This window comes from Lissotriton vulgaris, chromosome 4_1 (assembly GCF_964263255.1).
Source record: "Lissotriton vulgaris chromosome 4_1, aLisVul1.2, whole genome shotgun sequence".
In the NCBI taxonomy this organism is placed as follows: domain Eukaryota; kingdom Metazoa; phylum Chordata; class Amphibia; order Caudata; family Salamandridae; genus Lissotriton; species Lissotriton vulgaris.
The window spans coordinates 201,824,160-201,843,671 of record NC_141691.1 but is presented as its reverse complement, the minus strand read 5'-3'; the positions used below and the strand labels follow the sequence as shown (position 1 = coordinate 201,843,671).

The 19,512-nt window shown below is 46.6% G+C and overlaps 1 protein-coding gene across 2 annotated transcripts in view; it reads left to right on the top strand.

Annotated features, from left to right (window-relative positions):
- STAG2 (STAG2 cohesin complex component) overlaps positions 1-19,512 on the top strand; it is a 1,316,830-nt gene that overhangs the window by 836,911 nt on the left and 460,407 nt on the right. For both annotated transcript variants that reach the window (XM_086918500.1, XM_086918501.1), the window contains one exon: positions 6,210-6,422. In XM_086918500.1, the coding sequence (XP_086774626.1) occupies positions 6,210-6,422 (213 nt within the window). The remainder of the gene's footprint in view (positions 1-6,209; positions 6,423-19,512) is intronic.

The following is a 19,512-nucleotide window of genomic DNA, read 5'->3' as shown; positions in this document are numbered from 1 at the left end:
GAAGGCGATTTGAGCGGGCCACGCGCACGAGAACGCGCTCGCTGTGGCCAGCTCCTGTCTCCTGGAAAGCAGAGACACAGCCACACCTCCCACTGCTTACGCATGCACGCACACAGACACACACACACACAAGCGCACCTACACACACGCACACACACGCACGCACACGAACGCACACACAAATACAGAGACCCCCACCGCCCCCACCCGCCGCCGCACACATAAACACACATACAGCGCGCACACACACACAAGCGCAACGCCCCTCCCCCTCCAACTAAGCCCCACAAGCATGGGAGCCCCGCGTCACCAGCACTGCTTCTCTGGCCATCCGTGGGCACATGCGCGGGTTTCCGAAGACGAAAGTCCCGCCCAACGGAAGGTTTCGTGTTGTGGGAGCAGAGAAAAAATTATTGTAAGTACCTGCGTGTATTTTTAATGTTGTACCCGAAACATTAAGATACCAAGAATCATCAATGTTGGGTTGTACGGGTAAAAAACATTAAGCATGATTTACCCCTAGCCTTCGCATCCTTTTGTATGTAGAATCGTAGGGATGTGACTGAATTAAGTGTTTTGGTTGTATAGCCACATCTATCCTAGTTGAATTTTCAAAGTTTCTTTCCTGCTTTTTTTTAATGGCGCTGTCTTCGCCGTAGTGCAGCCACCGTGCCCCGCTTCTGCTGTTCTGCTGGACAGGGGTGAAGGCTTTTTTTCTCTTGAGTTTGTAAAGCGTAATAAAGTAATCTGTTTATTGATTGTTAGAACAGCCAACAAATTGCAGTAAGTATTATGCTTGTGTTTTATGTTTGGTAACTCGACAGGAGTCGCAAAATGACGGACAGCATGCACACGTGTGTGTTGGTAGACTGTGCCCCCTGGTGTGGTGAGGTGACGCACTTCCCCTGCACACTTCAAAGTGTCGCAGGACGTGTGATCGTCCGCCGAGCTGCTGATGGATGGGTGTTTATGGCGGACCAGTAACTCTGCTCGGCCGCTCTGCATGGCTGTGCCCATTTCCTGCCGGTGTCATTACGTGCGACCACATCTATCCAGTTGATGCACTCAGGTGCTCATAAATAAGAAGTCCGACACCGCTGTACTTATTTTAGATTGCGACACGGAAGCGGGAGGGGGACCAGAAGAGGGATCAACTCTCAGATTTCAAAGTGACAAACCCTTCGCTTGCCTTCTGGAGTAATGTTTTGGAAATACTGGAATGAACTTTATAAATGTATAACTTAAGAGTTATTGTATCAACGATGCACCCTAAAGTTTATTTTCACCGCCCTTGTCGTTTTCCACAAATACTGCTCTCGTAGCCCTGCGGAGCCTGTTTTCAAAATTATTTTCAGACTAAGGCACATCACTGTTGCTGGCCACTATTAAAAGTGTGCATGGTTTACATTCTGTAATCTGAAGGCGGTTCATTGTTTGAGTTGTCAGGACCGTAACATCAGCACGTGATAGGCTGGAGATGGTACAAAGCCATGGGAGGGAGAGTGGAGGTCTGGGCCTAGACCAGAGGTCAACATGTGCATGAGATTGTAGGTAACAGGAAGAGCAAAAGGTGAATGAAGGCCGATATGGGCAAAAAAAAGTGGACTCCAGACTGTGGATGAGACCACAAGCAAACTAGGAATGAGACTGGCAGAGAGGATATTCATTGTTAGTGTTGGATTGTGAGGAACATTTGGGTTCAAGTAACACTCAATTAAGTTTTATTTATTTATTTATTTATGCAATTTTATATAGCGCGAACTTTACCCGAAGGTGTCAGAGCGCTTTACATAGGATCCAGTTGAAAACATAAGGACTGACGGTTACATGCGTAAAATGATTGCAAATTTTTGCATTACATAAGAACCAGTTGAAAGCATACGGACTTAGGATTACAAGCGTTACAAAAAGGTACTTAGGATTACATGCGTTACAAAAAAGGTACAAACAGAAAAAATTGCAAATGTACAAGAGATAAAGTCACACAAGGAGGAGATACAAATGGATACACTCTAGGCCTATACTAGTGATATCTCTATCAACATAGGGAGGGGATACACATGGATATACTCTAAGAGTCACATAGGAAAGGTAGAGAGCATAGCGGACTACTGCATATTCTAGTGATTAGAGTTATCTCTATATACATAGGGAAGGGATACACATGGATATACTCTAAAAGTCACATAGGAGACTAGTCTTTAGAGTTATCTCTATATACATAGGGAAGGGATACACATGGATATACTCTAACAGTCACATAGGAGACTAGTTGTTAGAGTTATCTCTATATACATAGGGAAGGGAAATGACTGGATATACTCTAAGAGTCACATAGGAATGGTGCAGAGCACAACGGTCTACAGCATAAACTAGTGATTAGAGTTATCTCTATATACATAGGGTAAGGATACACATGGATATACTGTCACATAGGAATGGTAGAGAGTAGAAAGGTCTACTGCATATACTAGTGATTAGAGTTATCTCTATATACAAAGGGAAGGGCTAGGACTGGATATACTCTAAGAGTCACAGAGAAGGGAAGGCACGTGAGATAAACGAGAGAGGGAAGCAGATAGTGGTGAATAAGACAGTGAGGAGTGTGTCAGAGGCAACAGGAGAGACAATAGGAAAGTCGAAAGGACAGAGGTGGAGGTCAGAGATCGCTAAAAAGGCGGAGGAGGAAGGTAGAAGAAAAGGCAAGACATACAGAGAAAATGGCGCGGAGCACAAAGGTTCAAGTCCGAAAGTCCAGGAAGAGGGCCGACGTAGCCAGCAGGTCCAGGGGGAGAAGGGCAGACCGCAGCACAGTCGCAGCCTCATCGTTCATGAGGAGCTGGGGCAGAGGAGATCAATCCGGAGACCAGAGGGTCAGGGGAGAAAGACCACAGGTCTGCTTTTAAGGGTGCTTGTAAAGGTTCAGCAACCAGCCGCTGGCAAAGTCACAGATTAAAATTTAGTTCAGGGGCAGTCGCTATCTAGCTTACCGTTGTTTGCAGCCAAAAATTCAAAATTTAGGGCCAGCTACACGAGTTAAGGCATTGATATTATGCCCATGCACCTCCAACCAAATTCCGGCGCTGGAAAACGCTCTCCATTCCGGAGTGTGGTGCTGCAAATAATCCCTTCTGGAGCCTGGAAAGCAGGGTGGACACGGAGCTTCAGTTCCAGGCGCATTTGAGGGCATATTTTGGCCGCCATGTTAAAGTCAGGCATTTAAGTAAAGCGCCGCAGACTCCACCGCCTCCAGGGACCCCGAGCGCGCTTCGCAGGGCTCACCTCTTGGATCCTCAAGGTTCAGGAGTGTCAGTAGCAGCGATGTTGCTCAGAGGGGTCGGGCTGTCTCATCACGGGCGGGCTCCGGCCGCCATCTTGTCCCTCGCTGGATTGTTGAGGTCAGGCAATGAGAAAGCACAGCGCCGCAGAGACCACTGCCTCCAGAAACCCCGAGCACGCTTTGCGGGGCTCACCGCTGCGTTCCTCAAGGTGCCGGTGTGTTCCAAGCGTCTGTGGAGGCCACGCTGTTCAGAGGGGTCAAGCCGTCTCTCCTCGAAGGGTGGACTCCGGCCGCCATCTTAGCCCTGGCTGGATTTTCTTCCCGGACTTCGCATCAGAGTAAGGCCAGTGCAGACGCTCCCGAGAGAGCAAAATACATCCCACCGGAGCCTCACAACATCCGACGCCGGTAGGTTCTTTTACCGACGATTCTGCCTCGAGGGGGCCGCCGAAAATTGCCCAGATAAAGCGTGTGGACCGGGAGCCGAGATGACTCCCAGCTCCCGGCCACGCCTCCAGGTCACAGGTAGTCTCCTGCCCAGATAAACCGCGTGGACCGGGAGCCGAGATGACTCCCAGCTCCCGGCCACGCCTCCAGGTCACAGGTAGTCTGTGGGTGAGCAATATGTGAATGGGCGTGAGAGATGAGGGAGGACATTATGGAATAGTTTTGTGACTTGAGAGAGAAATACAAAAAATGAACATGAGTGGTCAGATGTCCAAGATTGTGTTTCGTAACCAGACTAGCCTGTGTGCCATTGGCATTTTCCCAGTTGGGCTGCTTTGTAATTATGACTGGATTTATATAGCGCCTATATTGGGGTTTAAGCGGTTTAGGGAAAGTAGCACGCTACTTCTGAACCCAGGAATATTAGTTATTGCAATTAGTTATGTTCTCTCAATAAAGAATTGCGTGAATTTACTTGTTACTTTGTGATATTTTAATACCAGGGAGGTGTGATCGTTAGTTGGGGCTGTGTGGTTTCAGGTGAATGGTTAGTGAGATGGAAAGGCTAGCGAAGGTTTAGGTAATATTATATTACAGGGATAGGGTTTTAAAGAGGAGTATCCGCCAGTTGCAGAATTACATTAAGAAGGATTAAGGCAGGTGTGACAAATGGAAGGTATGCATAGGATGTAAGGTAAAAAGAGGATCACTGACACGGACTCTCACTCATACTGATTCTCTCACTGTCACTAACAGACTCTCACTGATTGACTCTCCCACTCTCTCTCTCTCACTCACTGACTCGCCCACTCACTGACTCGCCCACTCATTCTCACTCACTGACTCACTCACAACACATATTGCAGTACAAATGCAATAGGTGTCACATTTGCGAAAGTTATAAGTATTGGCATTGTCATACACAATGGCAATAACTCAAACTTTAATGCTGCGAGACCTATTGCCTTGTAAATGCTTGTTTTTACACGTGGCTCTGTATAACTAAAGCATGATGTGGTAGTGGTCTTTCTTTTACAGATAGTATATTTCCCATTTAAATGGCTAAAAGCGTTCCCACTAGCATACAGTTTTACTGATGAAACTAAACTGTGTATAAACAATCTGTAAAAATTGAGTTTCAGCAAACATTTATCATTTGCACATCAAGTAGTGTCCTGATTTATTTTCATCCTATTAAATTATTTTGAATCCTAAAACTACAAAAAAATAGGATTTCTTAACTCATGAAATATATTTTGAAATGTTTTTATAGTATACTTATTAGCTATTTGAATGTTAGAAAAATCCTGACACTTTAAGCCTTTCTTTTCACACTCTTTGTACAGCACGTCAGAGAGTTCACTTTACAAAATACTGTTGGAGAAAGAAAAGTAATTGTAAGAAGCCGTAAACTGACTTCTGACCTCTCTGAACACAGAGCAAATATGAGTGTGACAAGATAATAACACGATTTAAAGGCATCTTTATTTCACCTTCACTTTCTGACTGAACAGAGCACCTGTTCTTTATCATCTCGCCAGAAAGGTTGAGTAGACAATAAATATATCTCTGCCTGAAAAAATCTGACTCCCCATAGCGAGAGGGCGAGTAGATTTCTCGAAGCCTATACTACCAAGCTGTTTTGCATGATTGTCTTGGTTAAGTGGCACTACTGAGTGCCACCTCCCAGGAAAGTACTGCTTTGAGGCTCAGTCACAAGGTGAGTAATCTGGGGTAAGATTATGTTCCTTAAGAAATAATGGGAGCTAAAATGACTTTTTTCTCCATACCACACGTTGTCACACTGTTTCATAAAGAAACATGACTTTAACCCTTTCGATGCTGATGACGAGCTCAGCTAGTCATCACCCACGGGTGTTGTGTGCTGATGACGAGCTCAGCTCGTCATGGAAACAGCAAAATGGTAATTCCCAGCACAGGAGGGGGAAAACGCCTAGCAGCCAAGGTGTTAAGTAATGTTTAGCTTTTCCGTCATAATTGCAATGCCCTTTCAACTAATACTTGACTTTTTTCAGTTTGAACCTCTTTACCTTAACATACCTTACAACACCTAATTCGATAAGAAATTGCACAATGCTATGAAATGTTAATGTGTCTTTAGGGAGTCATTCTTGGCATATGTATTAGACCACTTTTCATTTGTAAGTAAAAGATTGATCCTGGCAGAATGATGCAAAGCATGTTAAAGTATATTTAACCAAACCTGAAAAACTACCATTAAAGCGTGTATTGACACCTTCCAGGTCAAAGAAGGGAGCGGTCTATTTACTGGAGTAGCCCTTAAGACATCATAATGTCCGATGCCAAGATTACTTTGGGGGCTGTTGCTGATCCACTGTTAATTATTCACCAACAATTATTTCTTGGTAGATTGTTTATTTAAATATCTTTGGACTGAAATCTTGTGTATATATATATATATATTTTTTTTTTTCCTTAACTTACATTTTTTTCTCTCTAGCATTTAGATGCCTTGTTACGTCAAATTCGAGACATAGTGGAGAAGCACACAGATACAGATGTTTTAGAAGCATGTTCAAAAACATACCATGCCCTAAGTAATGAGGAATTTACCATCTTCAATAGAGTGGACATTGCGAAGAGTCAGTTAATTGATGAGTTGGCAGATAAGTTCAACCGACTGCTTGAAGATTTTCTGCAGGAGGTTTGCAATGTAATATAATTTTGCCTACTATATTTTTTAATTCAGGATAACGTACCAATGTATGTGTAGTAACTCATTGCATTATTATCTGAATATGATGTCTTGAATAGTCTTTGTGCAGCAGTTGTGATCAAAGTTAAATGGGTAGCTTTGAAGGAAAGTGGCAAAAATATATTTCTGCCCATGTGGGAAAAGAGAATATTTCTTTTTAGGTCGAGCATCAGCGAAGGACCGATTGTTAGCGCTTTCGGGGGAATCTGAGACAGCGTTCGGGCACGCGCCTCTGCTGTCTGATTTCTCCTCGAGGGCGCGCACGGCACCGTGCACATCCCCTGCCTCGCATTCGCAGCCTCTCTCAATCACACACAGCCACACTCATGCATGCGCGCACACACACACATACACCCACGGCTTACAGACACACAGCCACACATATACATACACACGCACAGCTACACACGCGCACACACAGTTACACCCACACACGCGCCCCACCCCCCACTCACCGGGCTCTTTTTGTTGCATTATGCACTCCGTATACAGTTAGTTGCCACTGCTCCGTATGCTTCCAATGGACACAATACTTGTAAGATATATACATTGTTGTTACTGTGCTTCCCTTTCACTTCTAACTAACTCTCTCTCAATAATCTCTTGCCTATTGTCCTTATTTCGGCCGATCGAACTCTGAAGCCCGCTCCATTGTTTCTCCGCCTCTTCCGGACAGTTCGTGCGTGTCACGCCTCTCCTTTCTCCCGGCCGGAAATCCTATTTGCGTGTCAGGCCTCGTTTTCACCACGCATTTACAGCAATGCCGAGAGCTTGCTAATATAGCCTTCAGGAAGAGCTGTGTTATACATTCTACAAACGATAACTGGAGACAAGCTTGATGTGAACTTCTCATTCGATTTGAATCCGATCAGGTGCAGTCATCCCTTATGCGTACGGATTTCCATTTCTAGTGTTCTGGCTTGTTCTTTTACTGTTGAGCCCATATAGACCAGTGCCTCGGAACACACTCCTCTCACTTGAATCCAGTAGAAACCATTTACAACTGGCCAGCTGGTAATTGCACAAGGCTTTTGGTGGTGTTTTTTGTGTTAATAACTGCATTACTGTCTGGTGATTTAAGTGCGAGCAGGATACCCAAAGTTCAGCACGTTAAGCGAAGCCATTACATTTAGTATTAGAGGCAGGATTCTACTGATCACAGTGACTAGTTATCACTGATTTTGAGTGTACAGTTCCATATCGACGCACACAGTCGAGGCACTTTCAGAGCGCCCGACAACGTGGGCGCTCTCCCTTAGACTGTACACCTGGAGAGCACAGTGCCGTGCAGGCGCGCACTGTCACTCTAGGCGCTTTAAGCTGACAGCCTCCACTGACTGGCCTGTACCTAAGGCTGGGGCGCCTGCCCTCCCTCCTCGGGCAGAGGCGGGCTGACAGCTCATCCTTCACTGGGGCATATTAATGCCCTCTCAGCACAATAATAATACCAAAGTGACGCCTCTGCGGCGATAGGTGGCGCTGTCCTCCATCTTTGGCCCAGCCTCCATGCCCAAGCTCGTAGTCCTGAAGCGGGCTCCCCTGATCCTACACAAGGGGGCTCATCTCTGCCTCGATGGAGTGTCCAGCTTTACTCTGAGTTGGGCACAAAGGGAACCTGTTGGATGTGCTGGCCCCTCCCCTTGGGGTCAGACAGGGCCTTTCTTTCCCGATTTGTCGCATCGGCAGGCCACCTTTTTTTCCTGTTATTCATTACCCCTGTATTCCGATTCGGAAAACTCAAAATCCTGATTTTTATCCTGGGCAAATATGTCACCAAGTATTATGGAAAAAACATACGTCGGTGTGAAATTTGTCCTCATCTTGTAATGCTGATGAGGGGGAAAAATGCTGTTTCCTCCTACAACTGTGTTAGCAGCTGGTTAAAAGGATAACAATATCTTGTGAATGAACGAGAAGTGTCAGGGTGAGATTCACAAATCTTGGCGCACAGAGGGCGGGGAGTGTGTTGTAGCTGCGGCAGTTGTTACGGGTTTATTTATTTATTGTATGCGTTTTTATCTGAAAGAGACATGTTAGTGATAGATTCCTTACCTTAGAATATCCCCAGGCGTCAGACTGGTTCCGGAAACTTTTGCGTAGCAGTACCCTTGTGTAGGAAGGTGGATACCTGACTATGGTTGCCCCCAACTTTTTGCCTGGTGTTTTGCTGGTTTTCCGACTTAGTTGACCTGGGGCCCTGCCAATCAGGACCCCAGGCCTACTGCTCTCTCTCTAAAATGGATTTCCATGTACCTTAGGTACATTTCCAATTGGTACTGGGCCACCTTATCAGACCCTGTAACTCAGGGCATAGATGTACCCAGGGCCTACCAGGGGCTGCAGCATGTATTATGCCACCCCTGGATGGCCAACTAAATCTGACACAACCGGCTTCATGACAGCTGGGGCAAGGTGGTGTAATCACCCCTTGCTTTAGATATAGTATACCTATATCTAACCCTAAAATGGACACACAGATTCCAATCAGTCACTCCTATGGCAGGCCTTGACAATCCTGAAGGCAGAGTGCTTGGAATCGTGTGAGATGGTGCTCTGGCATGAGCTGAGCCCGTTTGCAGCTTGCGGAACCAAGTCCTAATAGCTGTTCCATGATAACGCATACCATATACTCTTAAGTGCACTATAATCCTCGCGGTTAAATGCTATCTTTGGTATCGCTTTATCAAAACATGTCGAGTAAGGTGTCATACGAATTGGAATACTAACCCCTCGCCAATTCTGGCCACAGGGTTAGCATTCCACCCTTCTAGAGGGACACGACATGTATGTAACTGTGAACCCCGGTTAAAGTTAACTCGAGCCTCAGCATCACAAAATGGATGCTGCCACCACAGACACAAGTCTGACCCCCTGCAGCTGGGAGTCCTTCCAGCGAGGGGAGCTTGGACAAAGGGTTTCCTGTCAGGGGCGGTGCTAGCACCATCCCAGACAGGGTTTTGTGTATCCTGGGTAGGCAGGGCTTTACAGGAAGGTGACTGCAAGTGGCACCCTGGTGCTCACTATGCATCTGCCGGCTAGAACCAGTTCCAGGGGCACACCAGCCCCTGACCTGGGGAAAGTCCGGCATGGGAGAGGGGTGTAACCACCCCCCTTCCTGGTCCCACCCCTAGGGCAGGACCTAGTCGCGTACCCACCCCTTTCTTTAGGATAAAGGCAGGAGCGGGGACCCTTCCAAATCAGATCATCTTTGAATCAAGATACTACTTTCTACGAAAGGAACTCTCGACTTCTTCTTAAGATTTCTCCCTTGTGGCTAAGGAGTAGTCACCCTGCACCCGCAGGCACCATCTAAGAACACTGCGGTTTGCTGCACGTCCTTCCTCCGGAATCCGACCGACCAGCACGACGAGACCCTGCTTCCCTTGCACCTCTGATCTCTACCTACTTCTACAGCTAAGCTGAGAACCGTAGGTGCGACGAGACCTCGAGGGACCGGCCATCATCAGAACTGCAAGACTTCTATCCAGCACGACCGCCGAGGGATCCTCTGGTGAGTGCTTTGGGGTCCGAGAAGCCCCGACCCTGAGCATCTCCAGCACCGAAGTCCAGCCCCCCCAGCATCCACGAGATCTGCGTGGGGCCCTTCTGCTTTTTGCTGCTCACCGCGTTGTCTGGCTACTAGCCCGCTGGCTTGTGGCCTTCCCGACGACGACTGACGACATCACCACTGCTAGTCTGGTTGCTCCAGACTGGCCCTTGCTCCCTCCCAAAAGAGGAGCACCCCGGACCCTCCTGGTCCACTCTAGACGCCATTTTAGGTCCACCGCGTGGGCTTGAATTTGCCAAGACTTATTGCCCCAATCCTGGGTCCAGCGACGTCCACAGCAGCAACCATCGTGGGACAGCTCGCACCTCCATCCTGGTCGCCGACAACGCCTCCTGGTCCGTGAGACTGCAGAGCCCAGCGTCGCCCACTCACCTGGTCGAGGTGACTACCATCTGGTGCCCTCCTGGTGCCATCTGATCACTGGCTAGTGGTTAAGAACTTGGTCCCCTCTGCTTTCAGGTGTCATCCATCTTCGATCCAGGCTTGGATCACTTCGAACAATCTTCACTGGTCGCCTGCCAACAACTCTTTCTTTCAGGCTCCTGGTTCGTCAACGAGGATTCCCGACGTCTTTTCAGACCTATGCAGCCGCAGCCCCTGGGCTAGGTAACTTCGGCATTTCGGTGCCCCCGCATAGCCTCACTATCCAAGGGTCCAGATCCACTTTCGTTTTCAACCTACCTTATCGGGTTCGCCCGAGAACACGAACTTTGCTTTTACTAGCCTCCATAGACTTTGTCCCGCATCCCGCGTGAGAGTGCACACTCTGCACCCGAGTCCCCTAGGCCTCCTACTAGTAATCTGAAGGTTCAGTAACGTAGTCCTAGCGATTCCAAACCCTATGAGATTAGTACTTACCTGCTAGTAATTTCGCATTCCACTTTTGTAGTATATGGTTTTCCGTACCCCTCTGGCATTTGTGTAAATTGTGCAACTTAAAGTATTTTCGTAAGAGTTTTGTTGTGTGCTTAGTACCCTGTCCTCATAAAGAGTACAGGGCTGTTGTGATCTAAATAAATACACTGTTTATTTTCATAACACTTGTGTGGTGTCCTTTCACTTAGTGTTCAAGGGGTATATGTGATGGTATAACAGCTGGCTTAACACGCCCTCTAGAGTTTAGCCCGAAGACTGCTCTTGTCCATGCTACTAGGATAGCTGGTCTATCGGTTGACTTAAAACCAATCACCATAAGGGTTGTTTGGACTGATACATAGTGATCACTAGAATAGTGAACACTGAATATCAGGCCAACTTCTCACAAGGCCCACAGCCAGGGAAAGTCGTAAACCAGTGAAGCAAAAAGCACAAATCTGGGGTGATCATAGGATTGCAGACCCTACTCTCCTACACTCTTGATCATTCTATTCCTGTTGGGGGACGTCTCTCCCAATTTTTACCTGTTCGGAATACAATCACCTCAGACAAATGGGTTCTACAAATTATAAAATATGGTTACTGCCTGGAACTTACAGACACTCCCCCAAACATTCTTTCAAATCACACGCAATGTCACAAGAACATCTCAACCTTCTCAAGCAAGGAGCTATCTCTTTTAGGATAAAGAGCAATAGAACCAGTCACATTACAATATCAAGGGGCCGGTGTATCCTCCCTGCACTTCTTAATTCCCAAGAAGGATGGCTCTCTCAGGCCAATGCTAGACCTCCGAGAACTAAATTTATATTTTCAGTCAGACTACTTTCATGTTGTGACACTCCAACAAGTGCTCCCTCTCCTTCAGCATGGTGACTTTCTGTCCAGTCTGGACTTTAAGGACGCCTATTTCCATATCCCAATACACCCGCTCACTGCAAATAACTCCGGTTTGTGTTAGCAGGCCAGCATTATCAATTCAAGGTGCTCCCATTTGGAGTAACCACTGCACCCAGGGTTTTCACCAAATGCCTGACAGTAGTCACAGCTCATCTACGAAGACAACTTATTCACCTGTCGGCAATTGATATCGCTAGCTCCCTTTCCCGCATTTGTGGTGCTCAGTCGATTTAGGCGCTGAGGCACACAGACCTTGGAACTAGCAGCGGCCATCTTAGGTGAGTGAGAGACTACACCTGCAGCGCTCTAGTCGCCAGCACATATAAGAGACGGCTATCCCTCTGCGCAGCGGACGCCCCGGATCAGCGCCGGAGTCATGCCAGAGTCCAGCCCGTCTGCGCCCGTCCGCACTAAGACCGCTCTACACTCCGGGCAGGTTGGGCTGCGCTTACCTATCCCTCCTGAGAGTGAGTCGGATGCACTCTCCATCTTGCTTGCTCTCAGACCTCCTCTCATGTCATGCCATCATACTCTATCTCCTGAGGATATATCTACTAAGGCTTGTGGGTTTATAATACCCTGACCCTCTCACACCCGACCCCTCAGAAAGCACAGAGCTACCTTGAAGGCAGTTAAGGTGTTAGAAAACCCGATAAAGGAGTCAGGCTTTCTTATCAAAGCCAGATCTCTGGTTAAAAACAATGTAGCATTCAGCGACTTTGTAGCACAGAGGAAGCCTACCTGGGTCTTTATAACTGAGACCTGGGGCTCGGACTCCTCCGGTCCTGATTTTGTTGATGCTATTGATTGCTATGCTCTGACCAGAATGGATCGAACTGGACGCAGGGGTGGAGGACTGGGAATCCTTTGCAGAAACTGCTTTACTTGTCACACTGACCCCCTCTCGTCTCCCTTGGACAATTGCGAGGCACTGTATTTCTCCATACAGTTTGCTCCTACAGCCTCCTTTTCTGGTATTCTTTGTTATAGCCCACCCGGCCCTAGAACTACGTTCTCTCATGAAATACTTACACTATTAGAGCCCTTCATTAATAGGCCTAACTTTACCCTCCTTGGCGACTTCAATTTCCACCTGGAGGTGGGTGATGACCGAGACACAAGATCTTTGGTGGAAGGTTTAACTGCTTGTGGGCTTAGCCAACTGGTCCTAGGCCCTACACATCTTGCTGGGCAAACGCTAGACGGCATCTTTTCTAATGACACTAGACTGGGGACGGGAGCTTTGATTCCTCTGTCCTGGTCGGACCATCGGGCAGTACCTTTCCATCTAAATATTACCTCTTCCGCTCCCGATCAATTGATTAGGAAGGTATGGGAAACCAGAAGAAACTACAGGACGTCTCTAATTCTGCCATTGCCCCATTTTTGGCAGCCAGCTGTCTCCCCCCCCCCCTTAGACCTCAATGACGCTGCAGTGGGTCTATCCGACGCTTTATCTAACACTATGGACACTCTAGCGCCGCCTAAAAAACAATACTCGGCTAGGAAGAGTCCCTCGTTGCCTTGGGTCTCAGAACATCTAAGCCTCCTGCGGCAGAAGTGCAGGCAAAAAGAAAGATCCTGGCATGCTCGCCCTGACTCCCCTGGGAAAAATCAACACAAGCTAGCATTGAGGGAATACAAAAGAGCCATAACAGAGGAAAAAAATAACTATTTTAGTAATATCATCATCTCGCTAAAGTCGTTGAGAGAGCTCTTTAAAATCATCGACACTCTGTCAACACCTAAAGTCGCTGATTCTGTTGAGACTCAGGAGCTCTGCGATAATATTGCGAGCTTTTCTCACTCCAAAATCGCTGACATTTATAATTCCCTCAAAACCCTTAACCTGGAGCTCGACACTAAGTGTATCCTCGCTTCTCCCCCCTTTCCCTCTCCGAGATGAGGTCGGGGAATCCGGCTGTACACTCGGTTTTCAGAGTTTTCCTCTCCTGACCCAGGAAGAACTAAATCGCCTTCTTGACGCCGCCAAGTCATGCTCGCCCTTGGACCCCTGTCCTTTAAAAACTTTAAAGGCTTGTAGAGAGGCTGTTCTACCTCCTCTCTTAGAGGTCATGAACAGGGCCATCACTGAGGGGATTTTCACTGTGCCATGGAAAATCGTAGTTTTTAAGCCTCTTCTAAAAAGGCTTCTTTGAATCCTGAAGTCCTAAAAAAACTTCCGGCCCATATCATTACTCCCAGCCCCGGCCAAGATACTTGAGGCCCACCTTAATCGCCAGCTGACCGCCTACCTGGAGAGAGGGAACCTGCTGGACATTTCCCAACATGGTTTCCGCGCTGCCCACAGCACCGAGTCTGCCCTCACTGTCGTGGTCAATAACATCCGATCTGAGGTTGACCGAGGACAGACTACTCTATTGGTGTTGCTGGATCTTACAGCAGCGTTCGATACCTGTCCCCCTCAATCCTGGTCGACAGGTTGAAGGGGATAGGGGTGGGAGGAAGTTCCCTTAACCTCCTATCCTCCTTCACCAGAGACAGCAGAGAGTAAAGCTGGTTAACTTTCTGTCCCCCTCCCAGGTCGTGCAATGTGGGGTTCCACAGGGCTCTTCCTTGAGCCCGCTTTTATTTAACATCTATGTAACCCCACTTGCCAAAGTAGTACAATCCTATAGGTACCAGGTATTGTCATACGCTGATGATACCCAGATCATCGTTTCCACTACTCAGTCGACAAAGGATGCTGCTTTCAAATTTTGAACATGCATGGAGGCAGTCTCCCAATGGATGGTAAGAAACTATCTAAAACTAAATGGGGAAAAGACGGAGGTCCTAGTCTTTGGAGGAAACCAGGATATATGGTCTGGGGACAGGTGGCCTTCCTCTTTGGGAGATTGCCCCCACCCAACCAACTTGGCCAGGAATCTGGGCGTTCTTATAGATCCGGCCCTCTCCTTTGACCCCCAGGTCAACAGAACAGCATCCACCTGCTGTACCATCATCCGGACGTTAAAGATTGCCGGATGCCCGCAAACAGTCAGTAGTCGCCTTGGTCCCCTCCAGGCTAGACTATTGCAACGCTCTTTATGGTGGCATTAATAAGAAATCTCTCCATCGCCTCCAGATGGTTCAAAATGCTGCAGCCAGGATGGTCCTTAACCTTCCGAGGCTCTCCTCTGCAACTCGGGCCAGAAAAGATCTTCACTGGTTACCAATACAGGCCAGGATCTCTTTCAAGCTTATCTGCCTGGCTCACAGGGCAGTGTTTGGATCTGGCCCCGAAGGTATCGGGACCCTTGTCAGCCCCTACACTCCCAATGGAACCCTCCGCTCGGCTTCTAGAAATCTGCTTTCTGTGCCCAGATTCAAAAAGGCGAAGTGGGGAGGTAGAACCTTTTCCTCCTTGGCCCCTAAACTATGTAACTCTCTCCCCCCCGAACTTTCCAGTCAACCCTCATTGGAGATCTTTCGCAAACTCTTAAAGACCTGGCTTTTTTCTCAGGCCTATAAATCCTGAACTATCTTCCTTTTCTGACTCTCTGTTTTCTGTTTGCTGCGCCTTGACGCCTCTGGGCTAAGTTTGCGCAATTACAAGACCCCCATTCATTCACTTCTTCCCATACTTAGACGACTGGCTCATAAAAGCCAGCTGGCAACAAAGCTTTCTACGTCACACTCCCAAAACAGTGCAGTTGCTCCATGATCTTGGATTCACAGCAACTCTGTCCTAGTCCCTTCTCCAACCATCCAACACACCAGCGTATTTCGGAGCCACTATAAATACACAAACGGCTCTGGCCTACCCCAATCCAGCCAGAATCTGCAATATGCAGACTCAGCCTCAACACTCATTGCCATCTCGAGTGTTCATGTAGTTACTATGGATAAGGGCGTCTTGCATCCTAATAGTCCCCGACGCAAGACTTCAAATGTGTCCCCTTCAGGAATGCTTAGCACGTCAGTTTAACCAGGCTCGGGGTCTGTTATCAGATCTAGTGTTGGTGGACGGCCGCACCTATCGCTCTCTGCAATGGGGTAATCCACAAAACCTTTCAAAACGGCGGCCCTTAATCGACCCGGTTCCACAGATAGTACTAACAGCAGACGCATCGCTCACTGGTTGGGGAGCTCATCTGCACACGCACACAATTTAGAGCATGTGGAGTTTGCAGCTTCACATAAATCATCTAGAGCTGCTAGCAATTTTTCTAGTGCTCAAAGCGTTTCAAGTGCGTCGAGTAGGCAATGCTGTCCTGATACGTACAGACAACATGATAGCAATGTACTACATACAGAAACGGATAACAGATCCACAAGGGTGAACTCCACCCTCGAGTTTTCCTCCCATTCTTTCAGATGTGGAGCTTCCCAGATATAGATCTGTTTGCCACAAACCTAAGCTTCACATCCAGGTATCCATTGTCCAGAGGCAATGCACTATGGATGAATTGGTCAGGGATATTTGCCTACGTTTTTCTGCCTCTCATTCCATTCCATTAGTGGTTAGGCAACTCAGACACTCGTCTTTGACACTAATCCTAGTTGCTCCCACATGGGCCAGTCAACCCTGGCTCACCCCCCTTTTGGAGCTCTTAGTAGTTCCTCACCAAAAACTACGTTTTACACTCCTCACGCAGAGCTGTGGAGAGATCTGGCACCTAAAGTCTTAGTTTGTCTACCTCAGTCTCCCTCCAGACTACATGAACATTATCAAAGAGACTAGACGTCCTACCACAAGAGCTTGTTATGCAGCAAAGTTGAAGCGTTTTGTCATATACTGTAATAACAATCAGATCAACCCGCTTGAGGCTTCAGTTCAAAACCCTATATGCTATTTATTACATCTACAGTGTTCAACCTTAGCGCATTCATCCATACGCTTACATCTTACTGCAATAGCTGCATACCTTCAGATTAGACAACATCTGTCTCTCTTCAGAGTGCCTGTCATTAAAGCATTTATAGAGGGACTTAAAAAGAGTCATTCCTCCAAGACTTCCACCTTCTCCAGTGTGGAATCTCAACATTGGCCTCAACAGACTAATGGGTCCACCTTTTGAACCATTGCTCAGATGTGAGCTGCAATTTCTCACTTGGAAGGTAGCTTTCTTCATAACTATCACATCACTAAGGAGAGTGGGTGAGCTTCACGCACTCACCATGGAAGAACCATTTTTACAAGTTCATCAAAACAAAGTGGTTCTTCGGACCAAACCTAAATTTCTATCAAAGGTAATTTCTGCCTTTCATATCAACCAATCTGCTGAGTTGCCTGTGTTCTTCTCTCAACCAGATTCTGTGGCAGAACATGCTCTACACACCTTAGATGTGAAAATAGCATTACTCTACAACATAGAAAGGACAAACCTTTCCGTAAGAAGAAACAACTATTTGTGGCTTTTGCTTGCCTGCACGGTGGATAGTCAAGTGCATTTAAACATGCTATGCAAAAACAAAACTAACATGAACAATTCCCCCTAGAGCGCACTCCACACGCAAACTAGGGGCTTGTATGGCATTTTTAGGAAATATACCCATAGAGGACATCTGCAAAGCTACACCATGGTCTACATCTCACACATTCACAAAACAGTATTGTGTAGAAGGTTGGCAAGACAGCAAGCTAGTGTGGGCCAAGCAGTTTTACGTACACTATTTCAAACTACTGCAACAGCTACAGGTTAGCCTCCGCTTTGGGAGATCTCTGCTTTATAGTCCATGCAAAGCATGTGATCCTCACATGCCTCAAACGGAAAATGCTACTTACCCAGTATGCATCTGTTCTTGGCATGAATAGCTGTAGATTCACATGCGCCCACCCACCTCGCCGGGTACCTATACCTGTTGCAGTGACATCTTACTTGAATACATATACACATGAACATCTCTTTCTTACTCTCACTAACTCCATTATCACTCTCTGCGGGAAAACAATCTAACAATGGAGTTGATGCCCATGCACACTATTACCGAAAGGTGGAGTCACCTACTTTGTGACTGGAAAAGACTTTGAAGAAAAACAAAGTGCAAACATCCGGACCCAACACTAAATGGCAGGCAACGCAAAGCATGTGAATCTACAGCTCTACATGCCAAGAACAGATGCATACTGGGTAAGTAGTATTTTCCTTTCTCCCATAGCAATGCATTAACTGCTTTCTTGTGGAAATTGTTCTAAGGGTGAAGTTAGTTTGTATGAAACCTTAAGAAACTGGTGTAGAAAGCTGGCTCTGTAAATACTATACCAAAGTGAAGTATAGTGTGCACAGTAGAACCCCAACGATAGACAGAGGTAAAAGTAGATAGCTCCTTACTCTCGATTAGTGGTAGTGTGGGCAAGCAGTAAGGCTTTATCAGAGGGTAGTGTTAAGCATTTGTTGTGCACAATCAGGCAGCAAATGATGTTACACACTCAATGACCGAACTCAAGACCAATTTGTTTGTATCAAAAATATTAAGTCATTTTATTTCTAGAACCAAGCCAATCCTGGTGCAGGTAAGTGAAATAAATTCTTTGCAAACTCTTATGCACTGTTTTACAATTGAATGCAGGTTCAAATCCAGTTGATTGAATTACAGGTTACGTCAGAGCTTTGAAATTACTATTCAGTTAAGTTTCAGAATACTTTGTACATTACTTATTTTTCATATTACTTTTGCTAATCAGTGTGATATTCCTAGATTTCACACTGAAGTTGTGTATGGGAAAACATGGGTCACCCTACTCTTATTAATCCAGGATATCTATTATATAACGAGGAACAGCGGTTCCTGTGGACAATGTATGTAAGATATGATCATATTTAGCTCAATGGCAGTGTACATGGGTACAGAGATGTCTGAGAGCGAGAAAAAAAACATATACACTACCAATTATGAATATTAGCAATTTATTTAAATGCTTAATCGAATTAATCAAGAGGGTCGTAGTGTTCCAAGTAACATAGAACCTACATATCAAATTAGTGACAATTTGTGACATAAAAGTAGGTTTCAACAATACAAAAACAGCCATAGCATAAGTATTCGATAGTTCGTCACAGCCTTCTAGTACAATGGTAGGGCCTAGGAAAATGGTTCTTTGTAGAGTTTTGTTGACAGTGTTTCGACTCCACCATCAATAGGGGGTCTCTTCAGGACCTAAAATGGAGGGACACCTGAAAAAATTATAACCAAGGGATCAATCAGTTGGCCCAGGATGGAGAATTACAAGAAAGAGCAAGTTGTAGCAGATTGGGAACAGTACAGACTGAACTGCAAGTCTTCCCTGGACTAGAAACCAGCATCCTGGGGCCGGTATCTGGGTAACACCCCTCATCAGCCAGGCTTGCTTAAATCCAGTTGCAAAGTGACCAAGGGATCCACGTCTGGGCATATCCTGTCAACGTAGGGCGAACAAAGCAAACACAAGGAGATGAAACTTTTCAGACACTCACCCCTAATCACAGATCTGGGTTGAATCCATCAGATTCTTGTGTTTGCTATGTGAGTCTGGTAGTGGGTTCATACTTGGGAAAAGCAGACTTTCTTCTGGCACTTTTGTGTTCGAGGCATGTGGGCTGCTAAATTCATATCTTTGCATTAGATCGCCACCTAGTGTTGGGTCCGGATGATCGCACATTGTTGTCCTGGAAGAGTCTTCGAAGTATCCTGAGATGGGTGGCTCCTCCCCTGGACTACAGTGCGCATGGGCATCGGCTCCATCCCCAGATTGTTTTTTTCCGCCATTGGGTTCGGATG